Source organism: Micropterus salmoides, unplaced genomic scaffold (genome assembly GCF_014851395.1).
Source record: "Micropterus salmoides isolate LMB-PRFRI ecotype aquatic unplaced genomic scaffold, ASM1485139v1 Ms_hic_scaffold_17, whole genome shotgun sequence".
In the NCBI taxonomy this organism is placed as follows: Eukaryota; Metazoa; Chordata; class Actinopteri; order Centrarchiformes; family Centrarchidae; genus Micropterus; species Micropterus salmoides.
In genome coordinates this window covers 29,282,488-29,302,573 of record NW_024040817.1, presented here as the reverse complement: position 1 = coordinate 29,302,573, position 20,086 = coordinate 29,282,488, and the positions used below count along the sequence as shown (strand labels likewise).

Below are 20,086 nucleotides of genomic sequence, written 5' to 3'. Positions count from 1 at the left end.
AAAACACAACATGTGGGCTGTGTCCAAAAAGAGTGAATTTATAATTTTTATTAATATGTGGATTTGTTTTAAAATGGGTAAATAAAACCAAAACAATTTGCTTAGCTACATAGAAATCTCCACTATTTGTGAGTGAGAAAATATGTTTCTTCAGCCATTTGGATGAACTCACATTTCAGGCTCTCTCTGTGGTAAAAGAACAGCACACGTTTCTTGTTTTGTGCCATAAATCAGTCAGGAAATCCAGCAGATTTCCCACCAAACCAGACCTGTCTTGAGACCAGCAGACGCTGCCAATTTTCTTGGCAATCGTAATATTTGTTTATGATATTGTGCTAAAATGAATGTGATAAAACCACCACATGTAGCATCTTGTTTTTGCAATTATTACTGAATACCCATTTGCAGTGGCCTTCTCCTCTTTCTTACCTCTCTGTCATGATGCGCAGCTGCCTGCAAGGATTCTAAGCGGGCCCTGGAGGTATCCCAGCATGCCGAAGACATGGGACTGATCCTTGGGGCATGCGCCGGTGGTCTGGTGGTCCTCATTCTGCTTCTCGGGGCCATCGTCATCATAGTCAAGAAGGGGTGAGTGGCTGTGAAAATGTTTGTGTGTCTGCTGGCCAGTTGACGTGAGGTGGGTCAGACCTTTTCAGAGTCAAACATTAAAAGTCCTTCTGTTCCTGTGTAGCCTATCCAAAGGAGTAAATTTATCTCTATCCCACTTGGCTGCTAGGGTCTATTGAGGAAAGCATTTGGCAATGAGAGTGAATTACAACCAGAGTTAGTGGAATGGTAGAGCATTAATCCTAAACTCTCCCACTGCTGCCTCAGCCAAGCTTTTGTGTTTCATCTCGTCTTTTAATTTCAAGGTCTGCGTGTTGGCTGAGCACATTCAAATGTAGCCTGCTCGCACTGGAATCATTGGCTGCTTTCCACCTGCAAATTACCTCTGTCGTCAATCGCACCTGCAGTGTATTCTTCCTTCGCTTGCTGGGCAATGGTGGAACACTCATCTGAGTGTGAAATATTTCATCAAGGGGCATGTTATTCCATTGCCCACTCAATTACATGAAGCGAGCAGCTGTGAGGTGCCAGTGGATGGCCTAGTAATTGGTTAGGAAGGTTGTTTTGGCATTTATTTTTATTTATTTATTTTTTTTTTGAGAGGAACTCTGCCCTGAGGAATTTTCTCACAGAGAATGTAGGGAGAATGAATGGGATGTCTGGAAGAAGGCAGTGACTGATAAGATTCAGTGGACCAATCTCACCGGCACAAAATTAACTAGACAGCCACATGGGGGCAACAGGAGCAGACGTGTTTATATTTAGCCTTAAGATGTGTGATGCATGTACATAGTTAGACTGTATGTAAATATGGTAAGGTTTCCTTTAATTAAGGAGTCAAATCCTCCTACCTTGAACACAATATCTGAACAATGCCTGCTACATACATATTACCTAAGAGACTATACACATTCCTACTTTTTAGATCAATTGATATTTGCATCTTGTACTATATGTCATATGACACGTGCCTTTTTACCATGTCTACGTGCTAAACAAATTAATTTTTTATGATAACATTAGCGTCAACAGCAGTTTTTACTTTATAATATCCTGTAACCTAATCTCATGGTTGTTGGACACTGTAAACACAAGGGACGCTTATAGAAATAAGTCCAGGACGTTATCATTCTGTCCCTGACAAACTCTGAAATGCTATATTTTAAAACAATATTTGACTGTTGTCAATAAACCAAACCAAAGGTAAAAACACGGACGCCACCTTAGGGATATTTGCATTTCAGTCATTGCCAAACAAAGTGCATTTAATCTGTAAGTCTGTAATCTGTAAGTATTTAATGTCTACGTCTAAATGTATGCCATGAAGGAACCATGAAATCCTGCATTCTGTCGACCACCTGTACTAATGTCAAACCATCAGGTAAAATTTATGGAATTCATGTCAAATCTAGTTACTGATGAAGGTGTGCGGACCCAAATTAGTAAAGAAAGTGATTACAAGTGATCCTGTGCAGGAATTTTTGGTTCTTTCACAGTTAGAGTTTATAATCATCCAAAGATAAAAGTGTAATCCACTGTGAACCTTGGAAAGAAAATGTGAATTCCACACTGCCAAATATACTGTACATTTCAGAAATCAAAAATAGGCCTACCCTAAATAGTTGTAAAGAGTTGTAAGGTCACCCAGACAAACAAAGTCACAATACCGCTTCATATTATTGGTTGAAGGTTTACTATACAAAAGGACGCCCTGGTACACTGCTCACTGATTGCCCCGCAAAATGTTAGTGCTTAGACATCAACCTGAAGTTTGTTACACTTGTGGACGAGAAGTGCAGGAACCAGAAAATAACTTATATATATAATTCATATTTAAGTAGGTTTACTACAATGCGTTTTTATTTGTACAACTGATGGTACAAATGTCTTCAACTTACGCCAGTGGTCATGGTTCTGTGATGTTTACATGAGACGTTATTAAGCATTGAATTGAGAGTAAAATCAGTTGGAAATGGGCCCAAAGCTGTGGGAGGATAAGAAATGACAATAACAACCAAAATACAGCAACATAAGTGCAAATATAACCTGAGGTAGAAAACATAAAACATAAAACCTTGAGTTTTGGTGTGCAGCAGGCGCTTTCTTCATTCTTTTTGCTTTGATCCTGCTTCATGATTGCTTGCTTGGAACATTCCAAACGCACTGAGCATCTTCATTTATCTTTCTGATGGCCATCTTGGTAAACCATAGTCACCTCTCTTTTTGTTTCTCCTCACTCTCTGTCTCTCTCCTTTCCTCCTCCTTCATGCTAATCAGAAGGGACTTCTATTCTTACCCTTACTACCCGTAAGTTACTCCTTTCTCCACCTTCCAGCCTGACACCCTGACGCCATCTTCCCCTTGCTTGCCCTTCGTAGCCCCAGGGTTACTAGAGTGGAAATCAGCATTGCTATCTCCACGCCATCCTCCAGTATAGACTCCCCTTCCCTCCTCCTCCTTCTCCTTTCGCCCCTCCACCTCCACCACAACCCCACCGCCACCCCAGCACTCTCTTGCTATCACCAAATCGCACTTTCCCCCTCGTGCAGTTTCAATCTCGTAGCCCTTATGTTTCCCCCACAGTCCAATTTCTCATCTCCTCACCCACCCTCCTTTCCTTTCTTCCTTATCTCTTTGCTTGCCTTTCTCTTATTCTGCCCCTTCTCTGCTGTCCTCTGTCTATTATTGCTCCCCCCCCCCCCACCCCCTATCCTTCTGCACTCTCTCTGCATCTCTACAGTAGGAAGAAGGTGGCCATAAACAAGGCAGCCATGTCCTACAGGCAGGAGAAGAGTCGGAAGCTGAGCTCTTTAGACTGCAGCATGACAGAGCAGAGCACTCTCCAGCAGGATGAGAGGATGGCCCACTCTTTCATGGATGCCCACGGCTGCAACGCTCGAAGTAAGACAGCGAGGAACATATGGGTACTCTTGAGAAATTGTCTAGAGAGAGGAAGCTCCCTCCTTCCCGACCTTCAGCCACATTTATTTTCGAGCATGTATCCGATCTGTTCTGCCAGACCATAAGGTGTTCTCAACAGAGAACTCTCCTGCAAGTCTCTTGTCTGTTTGAATATTCTGCTGTGCCAGTCAGTCAGGCCTTTTTGTCCTTGAGCTGCCCCCTAGACTTTTCAGCTGAGTTTACATGAATGAAAAAATTTTTAAAAAGAACCGTGTCATGCATAATGTCAGCGGTATGCCTTGAACTGTATGTGTCCATGTTCCCAGATGAGCAACGAAGCTCCGTCAACGAGTCCAGCAGCTTATTGGGAGGCTCGCCCCACCGTCACTGTCGGAGGAAGAGCTCGCCTTATCACACGGGTCAGCTCCACCCTGCTGTAAGGGTGGCTGACCTCCTCCAGCACATCAACCAGATGAAGACAGCAGAGGGATACGGCTTCAAACAAGAATATGAGGTAAGACGTGAAGAAAGAGACACACACTATAGGCGAGCTGAGCCCCCTGAGTTCCAATTAAGGGAAATCATGCTACAACAAATACTGATATTGTGCTTCCCTCTTTGTGGCAACAGTTTGCACAAAGCCAGGTCAAAAAAAAAGGTTTCCTCAGTTTGCTGCGGAGGGACCTGACTTGCCTGCGCAGAGCCCGGCGGGCTTTCGCGGTTAATACTGCATGTGTAAGCTCAAACATATTATTTTGAAAGTAGTGTGGGAGTTAGGCTATAACATAGCAAAATAAAAATGGAGACCGTGCTCCCAAGGAAAACGACATCATCAGTCATTTCAGCAAGTGCCCCATAGCGACGGATGTTTAAGTTCAAGTGACAATGATGTCGTCCTGCTGATAGGGCTGTCAGAGGGGAAGAGGCTTCTATGTGTCGTTCTGGAGTGGTTGGGAAAAGGGTGTATTTTGTCATTTAATCTGGAGGACGTGTTATTAAATGGGTGTCACTATAAAATTTACTTAGGTGCAAGCAGTTGTAAGTCAGCTCCTGTTTTCTGTTGATGTAGTGGAACAGCAAGCGAAGAGGGAGAAACTACTGAAATCTTTCTATATTTACACTGGGAGCACATTTCCGGTGACATCATTTAATTTTAGACAATAGTTTAGAATAAAGCTTATACACACGACATGCACCTTCAGCACTGTGTTGGTTTTTTATACTTGAATTCGACAATTGCACAAAAGTGATTTAATGCTGCATTCACTTCAAATGGGAATTGCTGCTGGCACTTCTGCAGAATCTGCAGAAAAGGACATTTTCCACAAAGGTTTTTTGGTCCATTGTTATTATGTTTTACCGTATTTATGTGTGGTGCAGCCATGGTACACATTAGTAAAAACAATTAAACTAAAGCAATCGATAAATGATCGTTGAATTATTATTCACTCTTGTATGATGTTATTTAGTTCACAGGTGCTCACATACATTACTTCTATACATTACTTTTTTTTACATTTAAATGTTTTTTGTTGAACAGTCCCCCCTATTACCTGAATGATGCTCTGGGACAATGTTTTGAATACAGGCTGCACATCTCTGCCCAATCCAACACCTTCAGAATGAACTGGAAAGCCCTGCGAGCCAGAACTTATCACCCAACATCAGTGTTGGACCTGTGCTTCCAAACTCTGGTGGAAAGCCTGAAACTAGAAGAGTGGAAGCTGGTATAGCAGCACATTAATTCCCAGAGTTTGGCGTGTAATGTTTAGGTGTCCACATGCAGCCCTTTATCATTGCAAGAAATGAAGAAGCCGTGGCCCTCTTACTTGGATTTCCATTGTCTTTTCAAAAGCAGGATGTTTCAGAGTTTCTGTTAAAATGGCTACAATAATTTTTTGGTGTGTTGTCTGGTAGGCAAGTAAAGTAAGAAGTTGTAAGACCATAATAAGAACAGAGGCACTGATACTTTCTTTCATGTTCTTGTGAAAGTGAGAGATGCACAGTACAGACAGTACGGACAGCTAAGAGGCCCAAACCTGTGAGGTTTTTATTTACAGGATGCTTTTTGTAACACCTAGACCACCCGGTCTCCTGCTGCGAAGGAAAAAGGAGTGAGATCAATTTTACAGATGGTATCATTTAGAAATTCCTGATATTTTTCAGGTGTAGTTAGTGCACTGAGTCTGTCTGTGTGTTACTGCCAGCTACTGTCTACTTTGAAAAGGCTTAAATGCAGTGTTTAATATTCATGAGCCGGCAGTAAAATGCTGTTTTACTTCATTTGCATTACAGAGACAATGCAGATATACTGAACTTTCTGGTGCTCTGTGGACTAATTATGCTTTTCAAAGTTACTTTCTTTTTACTTTACTATGAAGTCCTCCACATCAACCAGTGGTGATAAGTGTTTTTTGCACATCTACCTGCAGGAGGCCTGATGCACTTTTAGCGATTCATTAAGATCCCTGAGGGTTTGACAAGTACCCCCACACCCCCCCCACCCCCACACCCCCCAAAATCAATATATGGGTCGCTTTTTCACTCCTCAGTCTGGCTCCCCATCGCCTGGAGAAATAAACAAGATGAAGGGGATCAGCGTGCACACTGCTGTCAGACTTCATAACCCTTATTTCCCACAGGGTCATGCTGCTGTCATTGATCAGACATGTTGCAAGGCATTGTGGGGTGTTGTGAATGAGTCACGCCCTCTGTGTGGGTAGGATACTGTATGTGTTGTGTTTGGAAACCAACATCTGGAACCAGAGCCAGTGAATAAAGGCAGTGACAGACATCAGGTCATCCTCCATGACTGATGCAGCCCTCTGTGCTTTAATGTAAAAGCAGGATTTTACTGTTATAATTGTTGAAGGGGAGCTCATTTTTAACTATTTTGCATTGGAGTGCAACTAATGATTATTTTGTTTCTGGATTAATCTGATGATTATTTTCTCCATTAATCAATTTTTGAAATTCTGAAAATAGTGAGAAATGCCGTCACGTTTACCCAGAGCCCAAAGTGACACCTTCACAATGCTTGCTTTGTCTAACCAACAGTACAAAGCTCAAAATGATTACAAGTAAATTGAAATAATTAAAAGGAAACGCTGCAAATCTTCACATCTGTGAAAATTTTTCACATGAAGAATATCTTAAACCATCAAAGTTGTTGCCAGTTAGTTTCAATGTCAATCTAGTAATCGTGTCAGCTGTACTTATAAAACATGGCAGTCAGATAAATGTAGTGAAGTAAAAAGTTCCCCCTGAGAAGTAGTGGAGTAGAAGTAGAAAGGGGCATGAAAAGAAAATACTCAAGTAAAGTACAAGTACCTCAAGTTTGTACTTGAGTAAATGCAACCAATGTTGGATATGTCAGGCCAGTAAGGAGCTGGAATTTGGTCATGTATTGATGAATATTAAATGTTACAGAGAAATACTGAAATATGAAACCAAATCACTTTAAACATTGAGCGTATTGAATTTAGCTGGTGAGTTAATAGAGAAGAAATAAATAATGTAAAGCTTTCTGAAGGTGAACTGAATGTTATTGAGGCTCCAAAAATACAGGGTTCTGGACAAAGGCAGGTTTGTTAAGCAGGATTACCTGTACAGGATGCAGAAGCAGATGTAAGATCCTGATCAGCTTGCTTTGTGCGGCTCGGCCGGGGTCTTGGGCGGTCCCACTTTGCCCCTCAGGGGGATTGGTCGGCTGCAGATGAGAGACAGCGTGCCTCAGTACAAGAGCCTGGATGTGATTACCAATACAGCAAGGAGATCAGGCTGTGACTTCAAATTCAAAAGAATATGACACGATTCGCGCCAGGCTCCTCAGTGTTCATTTTTGTTAGTTTTTTTTTCCCTCCTGCTCTTCTTAAATTTATAGTATTGATTTAGATTCTGTGACACATCTCGCCGCACCAGCAGATTTAGTGGATGGGTGTCGTAAACAGCTGTCACAGATTTAGCAGTTTAACACTGAGGTATTATCGAGAAATGGCTTCTTCACGCAGCAAGCTCTACACTATGTCTAGAATGAGAATGACTCCAGTGGGCCGCCTCCTCCCTTCTGAAGGCCGGGTATCATCTCTCAGCTTCAGTCTGTCCCCTCTATGTTGTGGCAGATGTCTGTTGATGACTTGGCAAGATGCTAATGCTTAAGATGCTAAATGCTAAATATGCTTGGTGGAGTTATTCAGGCAACCTTAGGGTAACATTTGCATTGGCAAAGAAATTTCTATTGTGAGTTTCAAGATGTGTCAAAGACACATCTGCCCCTGTTTTTTTTTTTTTTTTAATTCTCTAACTTTACTTTGCAGAGTTTTTTTGATGGCTGGGACGTCACGAAAAAGAAGGACAAGACCAAAGGAAGGCAGGATAGCTTGCTTAGCCGTAAGTACTTTGGGGTACCACGAAAGAAATCACTTGGCTCTGATTCAGTTTCAGTTTTACTGTGGGCTACAGCACACCTTAACATTAATAGCTTTTCATACTTACACTGTAAAGTGGTGTACCATTTAACAAGATAACTGCCGTGTCTTACTAGTCTGCCAAAGCCACCCAATAATTATTTTTACTCCCAGTTGAATGGTTGTTAATTCAACATAAAAGAACAACTTGTTACAATGTAATTAAGGTTTGATTAATTAAAAATGTTAGTGTCGATTTCCAGAATGGCCCTTCAGAGTGTGTAAATCTTAAAATATTGCATTGGCGTTACTGTGTGTATGGGGTAAACAGAGCTTTAGTAAAACGATGACGTAAGCCGGGCCAGTGAGGGTCGTTAAAAAGAACTTCTTACTCAAACTTCCTCTGTGATTGTTCATTTGAAATGCCAATATAGTTGTTAAGCAGGAGCTTGGGAACGGGGTGTTTATGTGCCGCAATTCAGTTGCCGTTTCATACGCATTCAGTTGCCGGACAATAAAAACAAACAAACATATAAATAAGAATACATAGGGGGTGAATTTGGTTGTTAGAAAAACAAAAAATAGGTGACAACAGAGAGCAGGAGAGGGTTGAATGGAGGGCAAACGCAGCTGTGTACTTGGTCAGCTGGCTGTCCCCACTGCTTACCAGATGTTGGCTGGGATGCACAGGTTTTGCTAACTGAAAAGATAGAGAAGACGGTGTTTCTGTGGACAGTGGGCTCCGCAAAAATGTCCTGGAAACACTAATGTAGACACAACTGCCCTTTGCAGGATCATTCTATAGTATTAACACTCTGGTCCTACTTTCATAGCTTTGGCAATCCTTCCTATTGGTTAGAATTCTACTCACCAAAGTGTTTGCTGAGATTTGAGAACACAAGCAATAGTTAATAACTAATAGCTTAACCTTATTATCTGAGATCACTTTATCTGGAGCGAAACCGAAAGTAATCTCACCAACAAATGTCAGTAATTAGGGATGCGCCGATACAATAGCGCAGGTCAGTACGCATTGGTATTGACACCAATACTGACCTTATGAAGCGGAACTGGGAAAAGCGCTTCAGTGTTCGATTTGCATCAAATACAGTTTCTTTGTCAATGTCCCAGTCCTCATGCTACCTTCCAATGAGTTCTACGCTGTGAGGTTTACAGATTATGCAACTTTAAAAAAGAGGGCAGTGGTATCAGATCAGTTCTCGGTATAACCACTTCGGCAGGAGTTGGTATTAAGAGAAAATTTGGATCAGTGTGTCTCTGCTCTGTGTGATCATCTGACTGCTTGTGTTTCTTGGCCGTCAGACTTTATACCAAAGTCGTTGCATTCTCAGATCTCTGCAGTTATTTGGAGGCAATGTAATTGTTATTGACAGAAATGATGATTAAAACTAGATAGGCTGAGTGAGTACTCTGTTGAAACGAGTATACAGTACAGGTAATGTACTTTTTACGAGTACAGGTATCATCAGACTAAAATAAACTATAAATATAGGAACCTTTAAAAAAAATAGTACTATAGCTATTGTAATCAACAGCATTGCTCTGAAGCTCAAATCTGAGGCTGCTATGTCAATAGATTTCTAATAAATATAGCAACTTCTGATTGATGAATTTCAGGCTTTAATAACTACTTATATCTAGCCCCGCCCACATCCATGTTAAGCCCCGCCCCATCCGAGTACGGATCTAGATCCAGATCATTTAATTTGTTAGATTACATAGTATAGATACTCCTTCATCCCTAATAACAACTGTTCTAATGCACATGAATGATCTTTTAAATTGATGAGGAACAGCTGAAACAGTTAATAAACAATCCGAGCATTTACTGGTTGATGGGACGCTTACCATATAACCATAATGTCCCTGCTTGGATTCCGGTCATGGACCTTTGCTGTCTATCTCACTCTCCACATCCTAACCTCCATCTAATGTGAATTTGTTGAGACAAACAACCCTGAGATCTTTTATTAAGCATTTATTATTTGCCAATATATTGAATGATACGGTAAATGTGTCTTTTACTTAAATCCTTTTTTGTGCATTTCAGATGATCGCCATCGAGTCAAGCTCCACTCTCTGCTTGCAGACCCCAGCTCTGATTATGTCAATGCGAACTACATAGATGTAAGTCTCCTTCAGTCTTGTTTTCCCTCCTCCTTCCCCTCCTACTCCTTTATCTCTGTCTTTGCTGATCCCACAGCTCCACCTTAACTGCTCGTACTAGTCGCCTTTTATCGTTGCGGCCGACCCACTCGTGCTTGATCTCCACCTACTGTGTGAGGTTGTGGGAGCTCTCTGTTCCTGACTGAACCATTTAGTGACTACAACCACAACATAGCATTACATCTATGCGTGCTAGTACATGCAGGCTTTGAGGCGAGATGTTATCGAAACTCCAGAGATCCTACAAGAGCCCATAAGCTCAGAGCACCGGGCCTCATGACTCACCCAAATGCTTTTGTAAGGCGACATTGCATCGCAATTGGACCCAATATAGCACGGCTGATCCTTTCATCTACTTTGAGATATTTTCATCTCACATACAGTTCGGCTCAAGTGAGTATCTCAGGGAGCCTCTTCAGCCCCAGCAGTAGTACACGCTCCTGCCAGATCCTATCTCAGCAGCTTTGCATTAGATGGACCGACACTATCTGAAGGACAGTCACTTTTTCCTTCAGTACAGGCCAGGGCGTGAGCTCTGCTGCTCGCTCATAATGGAAAGGTAACTTGAGGGTGACAGGGAAAAAACAGGTTTGCCTCATTTTTTGGCCCTACCTACTGGAGCACTCATTGCAGGATTTATGTTGTTATGGTCGTCTGAATGCTGTGTTACGTACTTTGTTTCTGCTATTGTGTGCTAAACAAAAGGCAATGTAAAGTGGACAGAAGGGGCCAGATCAGTAGTGGATGCCTGACTCAGCGTATGTGGGTGTCACCGGTTAAAGCGAAACGTCAAAGCTCACAGTGCTGTGTGTGGCCACATTATCCCCCTTTAGTGCTCCGTGAGGGCTCCATTAGGACAAACGCTCCAAGGGCCTTTGTGTCATTAACTGTGCCGTCTACAGCACCGCCATGTCATGCCAAGACCCCTGGCTCACAACACTGCAGTGAAATGATTCCAGATGATTCATAGAAGACGCCAAGGTTGGAATAAATGGAACAGTGCTTTTTTTAAAGGTTAAACTGAAAAGTTGCACCGCCTTCTCCTCTCATTCACATGCAGGTTTACATAATTTGTCTTTAGCATGGGTAGATGACACTTTTGTGTCAAATCTTTAGCTGTTCCTTTTGTTGCCGCCTATTTACACCCACTGTCAGGTCATCTTTTCTTTCTCTGGTGCTCAGGAAAGGATGCCTGCAGTGCACACGTTAATTTGTACATGTTAGGTTCATAGTCAGTATTTTAGGTCGGCTCATTTTTGTTTTTTACAGCTTTTTAGCAATGTTTTAGCAAACATGTTTCCCGGAGTTCAATGTTTTCATAACTGATGGAAATGAGTGCTAAAACCTAAATAATAAAACCCGGGTGAATTGGAATCTTTCTTCATGTAAGTTAACTGAACTGTGAGCTCAATCTATTTGCCAAGCAAGAGCATCAGTATTAGACATTTATTAGACATGCAAAACCACAGATTACATTCATTGACGACATGCTTGTGTACACTCACGTTTTTTAAAATGTTTTGCTTTCTAAAAATGCATTGCAAATATGGTATGGTTAAGTGTTAGCGATAGATGATGTTTATGGTTCATAAAAAGGCAAACATTAATCATAGATGTGTGATGTGCTACACACCTATCCGCCATCCTGACCTCCAGAATCTTACTTACCACAAATGCACACTGCTCCTTACTCCTGAACATCGGGTACATGACATAAATCGTGAGGTGCGGAATCATCGAATGTGGGTGTAATTCCTAGGCATATTGGGCTGGTCAAGTGCTGCAGAAGACACTCCAACTTTTGAAGCAGACGTTCACCTTCAGCAATTCATAGACTGAATTCAGTTACTAGTTTTATTTTTAAGGCATTGTCCCTACCATGCCCTCTTTTATTACAGAACTTACTGAAGCGTCATCTGTGTTATTAATGCCAAGGACAACTGGAATCACTGAGATCAAAACCTGCCCCAGCACTCTTTTCTCCCTCTGTGCCTCTTGACTTGGAATAATCTAAATAAATGTAAAACAAATGTAGCATGCCAAAGGTGAGTGTGTTAAGAGGAAATAATTACTATTACAAAGACTGTGGTTAATATTAAACAAAAGTTGGCCTTCAGTATAGAAACATTGGAATTTGAGGCTTTTGAACATTATTCTCTCCCCAGGTCCTCAAGGCAAGCTGCTCTCTAACTATTTCATTACCCTCTTTTCCTGGTCTTTAATCACAATAACTAGCTCTTGTTTGTTCCCCTACGTTCCTTCTTTCTCTCTCCTTGTTTTCAACCTTTGGCATCTCTTAGATTCGGATAAACAGGGAAGTAAGTACCTTGCTTCTCTTCTCTTTCCATCTGCTCCTTCCTTTCACTCTGCCCCAGCTCATTGTCCCTGCAAGCCCTGCCATGGCTTCCCTCCAACAGCAGATCTTGCTTTCCTTTTCCGCTTTGAGCTGCTGAGCCTATCCGCCTTTAGCCATCATCTTTTCCCCTGAGTTCATTTTTTTTGCCAAACTGAGGGCAGCAGTTTTTCTGTCATCTTTCATCCATAGTCAGATGCTCACCTGGAGTTCTTGCTTAACATCCAGATGTCCTATAAAAGGCCTGATAGTATGCCAGAGAGGAGAGTAGACTAGGTCAGATCAAGCAACTCAGATGAAAGTTCATAGACACCATGACACACAAGCATTGGAAAGATATGCAGTGACAGTGAACTGCAGAAACTGATACAAAGTTCAGTGCAAAGACGTTTGGGATTTATTTTAGAGACAGAGTTAAAACCCAAGATCAGACTTTTTCTCATTGCCCAAATTCATCAAGCATCTCAGAGAGGAGTAATTGTGGCCAGTGATCGTTTAATTGGTCAGCCGATCAATCGGGTCGATATCTGGATTTTTGAGATAATAGGCATTGACCGATACCTGCATTCATAAAGCTGATATACATAAAATGTCTGCAGGCAGCCTTGTCAGTGTGGCTGCTGTAGAACTGTGTTAGCATGTCAGTTGGTGGTGAAAATGTTAGTTTTGAGCCATAAATTTCCTCAGTCACCATTGACTATACAATATGTTAACCTGTTTCTCCCATTCTAAATGACAGCAAATCTAAAATAAAACTGTTACTGGCTAATGTTTAATATATATTTTTATACTGTCGAGAATAATGTCACATTCCGAAATCTACACCATAATGCATAAATGTATTTTTTTATTTCATTAATTAATAAAATTTCCAATACACAATACGTCACTGGCTAATTTAATCTTCTAAGTTAGATTGTGCCTACTCTGAATACGTGACTTTCCTTTGTTTTGAAAAACCCATATCAGTCTACTACTAATTGTGGCACTAGATTCATTTACTTGTTATTGTTGTTGGAAGTTTGGTGACTTGGTGACTTATTGCAGGGCTACTTGGTGAGGTATTGTGGCCAGCTAACTGACCAGTAACATGCTAGTTAGCCAGAAACATGCTAGTATTAGCCAGCCCCAAAAGCCAGCAAAGCTAGCTGGCTAAACTGACAGTTAGCAAGTAAGAGAAATTGTTAACTGCCGGCAAGCAAGCCAGCTAGTTTAGTAGTTAACAGAGTTCAACCATTAACTCCTTTCAAACAAACATTTTCGTGGAGCAGTTCAAACTCGTGCAGAGCTGCATTAAATAATATCAGATGGTGCGACACAGCTAATACACAGCTGTTCCCTCTAACGTCCACACTGTTAAGGTGGTATATATAGCTCTGCATGGATTTACTTTGCCTCCATGATTTTGGTTCAGAACGTTACTGTCGTAAATACTGGGGGACTCCGGTCCTAAATGTCAAAGTAGAAACTGGTTCTAACTGACCACAAAGTGAGTCATACACATACGCGTGCCACTACGAAATCTGATTAGAGAAAAAAACTAATAATATACATTCTCAATCTAGGAAATTTATCCTGTCTCTGGTGGCAGCAGGTGTGAACATATTAAAAGTAAAAGTCTTAAGTTGAAATAAAATGTTCCATCTAAGATATTAAGAGGATATAAACAAATTTATATAACAGCTTTTGCTTGGGATACAGTAATTGCTCCACCCACCCAAATAACTCCACAGGAAATGAATTTCTTGCAAATATTTGGCAACAAGGAAGTGCAGCTACAACAGCGATAATTTGGAAGCTAAAATGCTATGGCATCAGCTATCATCTGTTTATTTTGAAATTGTTGTCAGATGTGGCAAAAAACTGTGTATTTTCTCCTTAAGTTGTGCTTAACAAACTTGTTGTACGCACACGTAATGACACTCTGTCTCATCATACTCATACTACGTCTTATTTCATTTATCATGCAGCTTACATTCAAATGCAGGCTGAAAGTAATTTTAATTTGTTAATCCCACCGTTTGGCTAGATAAAAACACAAATCAAATTGCTTGGTGTTGCAAAAGTCCAATTATTTGTGGAAGCCACAGAACTCCCTTTAATGTCCTGCAGTACTCACATGGAGGATGGTTTCTGTTAATGTTTAAAGCCGGATTCCTGAGATGCATGATCAATTTGAGCTCTGGTTTTCACTTACTTGCATACACCAAGGCCAGATTTTGAGTAACTTGTCACAAGTTGTACTTAGAGTGAGCTAAACTTGTCAAAGAAAAACAAATTGAAAGTTGTTTTTCTCTCTTTTTTAATAGGATTGATAAGCTTTCCACGTCTCCAACGACTCTGCATGTTTTCGTTTTTTGTTTTTTTTTCTCTCCGAACCATTGTGAATTCACATTGCTTGATGTTTTTCTGCTCGCCTGCTGTTGGAAAATGTGGTTGCCAAGGTGACAGACAGGAAACTGGTCGGCCCAGAGCAACTGAGGCTCATGGGAATGAGGGTCTCTGCACTCTTTCATAGCGAAGGCCATCCATCTCAACTTCCCTCTGTGGCATGACAGTTATGCAATGTAATTTGTGTGTCTGAATGGCGCGTACATGTATTTCAGTGCGTGTGGGGAGGCGTTGTTGTTTGTGTCGGGGCATCTATACAGTATTTGTACAAATGTTTACCGTATACAGCAATTGGAATTACTTTACCAATGAGTGATGAGAGGGCGCACTAATCTTAATTTTTGGTATCTATCATGCGTGGCTGCTTTGCATTCAGCACACGGGGTTAGCCTGGTGGAGGGCCAGGACGCCAGAAGCCTTCCAGATCATCCACACTGGATCATAATTTCGCTCATGTCAAGCTGAGCAGAAAGGAGACAGCCAGATCAGTCAGTGTCACTCAGGTAGAATTACTCCCAGAGCTGAAGATCCCTCACTCGTCAATCTACCTTTGATCAGCAGCTCTGGCTGCATGCAAAGCACCACACGCCTGGCCGCCTTTGAAATGCAGCGCCCTCACTCTGCATACAATGACCTGGCTCAGAGACAGACAGAGAAAAACTTGAATTAATGCCATTTCTCTATGCATTATAATTCAAGTGCGATCCTTCACCCAAACTCGGAGCCTAAACAGTGCAAAGAATTTTGCCAGTCAAACATTATAATGTATTTTAAGCAGAGCGTCGTCAGCCGACCGCACAGCGCAGATTAGTTTTCTCGGGCCGCTGAAATATCTTCAGCCAAAAGCAGAGCACAAATTTAGCAGAGCGCTGACATCAAACCCAGCTCCGAGATGAATAAGAGATGACTTGATGCTGAAAATGGAGAAAGAGAATGGATGGGAGGGGTGAAATGAGAGTTCGAGGTCCCTGAGTCTCGCTTCATCATGTGCTCTTGTAATTATTAACTCTCTCCCATCTCTTTTTCCTTCTTCTCTCCACTATGTTTCCTGCTCTCTCTGTCACACAGGGCTACCAGCGATCGAACCACTTCATCGCCACTCAAGGTGAGTGCAAAATACAGAGCAGCGGCTGTTGACTGCTAATATTGTCGTTGTTTTGTGGCGTTCTTCACCCAGCAGCCCAGCTGACAATGTTGAAATTGCTTTAATGAATTATTAATGTGTAAACAACAAGGAGCCTGTGTTGCCTCATGCTCACATCTGGATTTCCACCATAAAGCCTCACTTTCCAGCGTCTGAGAAACACTCCCATAACAATCGACTGTAACTGTCAGTCAGTCTGCACTGTAACACTACTGACTGTCGCTCTCTGTGAAGTTCTGCTTTTGTGTCTCTCCTCCCTGCCATCTGCATGTGTGGTGCACCATCTCTCTGATGTCGGTTTGATACACTATATAGGCTGCATTCCCCAAGTGGCACGCACACACACTCACAGAGAGAGAGAGAGAAAGACAGAAAGAAGGAGAGAAAGAGACTGAGAGAAAAAGAGAGCAAGACATTCTCTTTATTCTCTCCCGGCTCTGATCCTATTTATTCAGTGAATATGTTTTTCACTTCGTAATCCCCCTCTGATTTCTTTCCATCTTTCACTTTGGTCTCAGTTCTATCACTTCACAAAAGTAACCTCCGAAATCTCTCTCTCTCTCTCTCTCTCTCACTATATTTTTTTTTTCATGGAGTCGTTCTGCATACAAGGGAGCAGGCAGGGGTTGAAACAGTGCCACAACGTGCCATTCAAGTTGGCGTACGTGGTGAAATTTTAATTGTAGTTCAACTAAAGTTGCTTATTTAAAGAATCAAAAATGTTAAGTTTCTTAAAATAGAATACTGCTGATTAATTATTGAAAAAAAATAATTTTACATATTTACCAGTTTAATGTAAGTATTTGTATTTTTAGTAAGATTTTATTCTGTTACCAAATTGAATACATAACTTGCAAAAGTATACTATGCACAAAGACACTGAGTGGACAGTAGGATTAAATGTACATACAAAATTGGAAAATAGCATGATCTTCTAATAAAAGTGGAATACAGAAAGTCACTATACTGTATAAGAAATAGACTTGAAGCATAAAAGTACTCTTTGGGTAGTGTTAGAAGCATAGGGTATCTGTTCTGTCAGACGAGTGGGAGAGGGGCGACTGAAAAATGCGGCTGAAACGCAGCAAGGCTATTTTTTTCAGTTTTACACATGTAATCACAGTGATTGTGTGTTGGGCTCTGAGCGCTGACAAAAAGCGGGTGACCTACACTCAACACTCAACCTGTGTAGACACTGCTCTGAAGCATGATATGCACATTCTGATATCCATCCTTAGAGTAGTTCATAGTGGTCCTTGAGTGGCTCAGTCTCATACCAGCAGCTTCTTACATTGCTTATATTGCGTGTTACTGGGACATTTTTTTCATATCTTGTCCCCTTAACATGTCCCTTGCATCTCTCAATCTTTTTGGACCCTGATTTGATGTTTTCTCTGTGATCTGGCTGTTAAGTGTGTGATGTCAGTACACTGTAAAAATCTAGGCCCTCAACCACCAAGCGCTCTCTTTGAGCCCAGACCAAGGTCATGTGGGAAAAAAGCTAAAGTTGGATAAAAAAGATAAACATGGTTCGTATGGTTTTATCAGAGTGCTTAGAGACTGTGAGAAGCGCCTGCAGTGGGTTTCTGCAGTGGAAGGGTAGTAAGGTGAGTGATATGTATTTTTCTCTGGTAGTTGGTTAGTCAGCAAACAGTCACTAACATTAGCATTAAAAAATGTAAAACAAGATACGTGACGTGAGATAGTTTACTGAATTTCTCTACATTTTAGAATTTAATAAATGATTCTGTCTTTTATTGATTTATAGGCAAGTGTGGGCATTTTGGTGGTTAATTCTACATATTTGCTTGGTTGCTAGGGAGTATAATACATCTGAATTTAAATTTTAAAAAAGTCTAATCTCCTAGTCTAACCTGAAATAAGACCCAGGTTGTAAAACATATTACAGTTTGTTATAATTGCCAAACTAATTGGAATCCACTCTTAGACACAGGGAGTGTCTACACGTACACTGACTTATACACACACACTCCATACAATACATACACTGCATCATTAAAGCTATCACTAGGCCCTCACACTTTGCATGCACTGAACAACATGCTCGGCATACTTGTATACCCATGGTGAGCCCCGGGTGGTCGGCTGTCGTGGCAGGCTGAGGTTGATTTTTTGTATCTTATGAGTCTTAAGGCAGCTGTGCATGTGCAGCAGGCAGCAGGTGCTCTGGGCTAACTTTCTATTATGTTCAGAGACGAGGGAGAGGGGGAGGCGGACAGGGAGGAGAAATGCCAAGCGCACTCTGAAAGCCCGAGACCAAAGCGGCAGCATGTTATGCTATGCATACAGATTCACCCAACCGCTGGGATCCCACATCATCTGTCTCTAAACTGACTGCACCGTCCCTCTGGTGATGCATTAGTGGGCTTCTCCTGCTGCTGCTGAAAAATTAACATCTCGTATCAGTAATACACATAGAAACCAGTGCAGTGATTGCTTAAAGGGGACAAAGCTGTAGGAAGGAAAACAGTGGTTAAAGTAGCTGCCTGTGTGTGTGTGTGTGTGTGTGTGTGTGTGTGTGTGTTAAAACGTACGCAGGGCAGCGTCGGCTCACCTCGGTACAGTAAAGACAAGTATCTTGCTGTTATGAAAGGGGAATGCGTTGTCAGGCTCTGCACATTTGGTTGTTACCCCTTCCTCCTTTTGTGTTTCTCAACCTTCAGAGCATGTTTGCTCTGGGGTGTGTAGTCAAATGCATATCTATTGATTCCTCTCGTTAGGAAAACTGTGGAAGAAAAAGCTGTGAGAACAAGCACCACTATATTGTATTTATCTTTGGAGACAAAAAAAAAAACTACAGGCTTATTTGTTCCTTTCTGTATCTTTTTTTACTTAATTCAGGGGTAATGTTTTTCAGTCCCAGTCAGATTGTGAAAGATTTGTCCGTGCCTTTGTCATCAGTGGGCTGTATTACAGTAACGCCCCTTTTGCTAGCCTTCCTATTAAAGCCATTCAGCGGTTTCAGTTCTTTCCAATTATTTCTTGATCCAAAAATTGAATCCTATCACTCTGATTCTCAAACATCTCCATGGAGTGTTTATTACAGAGTTGAGTCTAAAGGATAAGGCTGGTGTTAGCCTATTCAGTCTCAAGGTACTTTTACAGGTGGCTAGGAGATCACAGCGAAACAGGAAACACATGCTTGAATTTGTATCCAGGCTTTGATTGTAGTAACTGGGAGATGTAGTAAATATTGGTAAGATGCAAGTGTAAAACATGCACTAAGCCCAACATAGGATGTACAAGGTACAAATACAAGGTTTGTCATTACACAGCACAAGGCTGCATAACCAAATGAAATTTGTAGTTCCTTCATGCTAAACACACAACATATAATTAAGTGTATTTTAAAATATGGTAACATACAAGATATACTAATATATGCTGTTATTAATATACATAAAGACATACATATGATATGTGATGTCACAGTTTTAATAAAGGAGCAACACAAATAGCTCATTGCCTCTGTGTTTCTATTGGTTGATCATGTAAATCAGCTGATTGTGCGCGGTGAATCTATCAGAACTGACTGGGTGATCACATCAAAACAGACCCGACAAGTCCCGGCTTTTGATGCTCACCGAAGGTCAAGAATGAACATCCTTGCCCAAAGTTTTACTTTGAAGTTGAGTTTCAAGTTTTTATTGTTTTATCACTCTATAAAGCACTTTGAATTGCTTATGAATGAGATTATGCTTGACAAACCTGAAATAAATAATTAAATAAAAACAGAGATGTGTAATAAAGTATAAAATATATTCACTGAACAAAAGTATAAACGCAGCACTTTTGGTTTTGCCCCCATTCATCATGAGCTGAACTTGCTGAGATGATCCATCCACCTCACAGGTGTGGTATATCAAGATGCTGATCAGACAGCATGGGTATTGCACAGGTGTGCCTTAGGCTGGCCACAATAAAAGGCCACTTGAAAATGTGCAGTTCCATCACACAGCACAATGCCACAGATGTTGCAAGTTATGAGGGAGCGTGCAATTGGCATGCTGACTGCAGGAATGTCCAGAGCTGTTGCCCGTGAATGGAATGTTAATTTCTTACCAAAAGCCATCCACATAGGCGTTTCAGAGAATTTGGAAGTACATCCAATGGGCC

The 20,086-nt window shown here is 41.3% G+C and overlaps 1 protein-coding gene across 4 annotated transcripts in view; it reads left to right on the top strand.

Annotated features, from left to right (window-relative positions):
* Positions 1 to 20,086, top strand: part of ptprua (protein tyrosine phosphatase receptor type Ua) — a 193,611-nt gene that overhangs the window by 150,762 nt on the left and 22,763 nt on the right. Inside the window, exons 14-21 of one of the 4 annotated variants that reach the window (XM_038724915.1) lie at positions 450 to 588; positions 2,845 to 2,874; positions 3,308 to 3,468; positions 3,795 to 3,982; positions 7,785 to 7,857; positions 9,946 to 10,022; positions 12,362 to 12,379; positions 15,874 to 15,910. In XM_038724915.1, the coding sequence (XP_038580843.1) occupies positions 450 to 588; positions 2,845 to 2,874; positions 3,308 to 3,468; positions 3,795 to 3,982; positions 7,785 to 7,857; positions 9,946 to 10,022; positions 12,362 to 12,379; positions 15,874 to 15,910 (723 nt within the window). The remainder of the gene's footprint in view (positions 1 to 449; positions 589 to 2,844; positions 2,875 to 3,307; positions 3,469 to 3,794; positions 3,983 to 7,784; positions 7,858 to 9,945; positions 10,023 to 12,361; positions 12,380 to 15,873; positions 15,911 to 20,086) is intronic. The other 3 variants (XM_038724918.1, XM_038724917.1, XM_038724919.1) reach the window with 3 other exon arrangements.